At 49.4% G+C, this 1,816-nt stretch overlaps 1 protein-coding gene across 1 annotated transcript; it reads left to right on the forward strand.

Moving 5' to 3' along the window:
- Nucleotides 1-1,049, forward strand: LOC123505182 (merozoite surface antigen 2, allelic form 2-like). Its single transcript, XM_045256345.1, has 3 exons — nucleotides 1-10; nucleotides 352-627; nucleotides 937-1,049. The coding sequence occupies exons 1-3, from the start codon at nucleotides 1-3 to the stop codon at nucleotides 1,047-1,049; spliced, it is 399 nt and encodes a 132-aa protein (XP_045112280.1).
- The last annotated feature ends 767 nt before the right edge of the window (nucleotides 1,050-1,816 follow it).

Below are 1,816 nucleotides of genomic sequence, written 5' to 3' on the forward strand. Positions count from 1 at the left end.
ATGGCTAAAGGTAAACGACGTGACCTGCCCCACCCTGAACGGACTTTATAGATGAAACAAACATACGGAACGAGATAAAGCCAATCTCTCTCTCTCTCTCTCTCTCTCTCTCTCTCTCTCTCTCTCTTGGAACACACAAATAAAATAAGTTTTGTTGACTGAAAACCTTTATTAAGCAGTGCACCGTTCCGCATTACAAGGTGTTTTGCAGCTCGCTGAAGCAGTGGAATTTTTCTCTCTCTCTCTCTCTCTCTCTCTCTCTCTCTCTCTCTCTCTCTCTCTCTCTCTCTCTCTCTCTCTATCTATCTATCTATCTATCTTTCTGTCTATCTCTCTCTCCTTTTTCTGAAGGAGGCACTGCGGGCGGCGAAGGAGGCACTGCGGGCAGCGGTGAGGGAGGCACTGCAGGCGGCATTGAAAGAGACACTGGAAGCGGCAGTGAAGGAGGCATTGTGGACGGCAGTCAAGGAGGCACTGCGAGCGGCAGTGAAGGAGGCATTGTTGACGACATAGGAGGCACTGCGGGCGGAAGTGAAGGAAATACTGCGGCCGGCAGTGGAGGAGGCACTGTGGGCGGCAGTGAAGAAGGCACTGTGGGCGGCACTGAAGGAGGCACTGTGGGCGGTAGTGAGGGACGCACTGGGTGGCAGTGAAGGAAGCACTGCGAGCGGCAGTGAAGGAGGCAATGCGGGCGGAGGTAAAGGAGATACTGCGGACGGCGGTGTAGGAGATACTGCGGACGGCGGTGTAGGAGACACTACGGGCGATGGTGAGGGAGGCACTGCGGGCGACGGTGAAGGACGACACACACAGCGCTTGTTTCCAGCGGTAGGCCCAGTGATAGACTAATAGCCTCTTTCTGATCCCCTCACGCTTTGGTCTGATTTACAAGGGTTCTTCCGATAGCATATGTCCTCCCCCTCCACTAATTTCCAGCAGCCTCTGCACGGCGGCTTCACCACATTGAAAGCAGTCGCGTCCCCTGGCAAAATCAGCACCACCTGCAGCAGGAGGAAGAAACTGCAGCCAAGCCCCAGGAAGGTCTTTGATGTTACCATGGCGGTGGTCAGGATGATACTGCGCAGCACAGCGTGACTGCAAGTTTTTTGTATGTAAGCGAGGAGAACTGGCCAAGGACAAAAATATAGGAAAAAAAAAAGCCCACTCAGTTGCCCGTCTCCTTACAGACCCGATAGAATTAGCTATGCAAAAAGGTGTGTGTGTGTGTGTGTGTGTGTGTGTGTGTGTGTGTGTGTGTGTGTGTGTGTGTGTGTGTGTGTGTTTATTTACCTATGTTTTTGTATGTCCACTAAAGATTCTACTCTCTCTCTCTCTCTCTCTCTCTCTCTCTCTCTCTCTCTCTCTCTCTCTCTCTCTCTCTGCTGAATAGTCTATAGTGGGTATGCTACTCAACCGCAAGCTTTCCATTACATGCTGGAGAGCACACAAAGGACACACAAGTAGTTATTTAGGTGGAGTCCTTAAGGTTATCAAAAAACTCCTATCAAGGAAAACTATATATGAGAGGAGTTAAAGTTCCCAACCGTGATTTTCAGTTGCTGTGTCAGAGGCAACCGTTTTCTAAGCTCACGCACATTAGACTGTAATGTAGTGACTATCAAAGTCTTCTTTTGCATTGTAACTGCAGGAAACACAAACAATGTAGTATTTCAAATTTCCCACGAGGGAAGGGTGGCCTAGGTAACGAGAACGAACAGAAGTGCTGACACCTGAGGAGGCAGTGTGACTGACGCAACGAGATGGTTTTATTAATTTCATCTTTTTTGATCGAAAATAGGTTTTGCTGCATCTTGAT

Source organism: Portunus trituberculatus, chromosome 17 (assembly GCF_017591435.1).
Source record: "Portunus trituberculatus isolate SZX2019 chromosome 17, ASM1759143v1, whole genome shotgun sequence".
Taxonomy (NCBI): Eukaryota; Metazoa; Arthropoda; class Malacostraca; order Decapoda; family Portunidae; genus Portunus; species Portunus trituberculatus.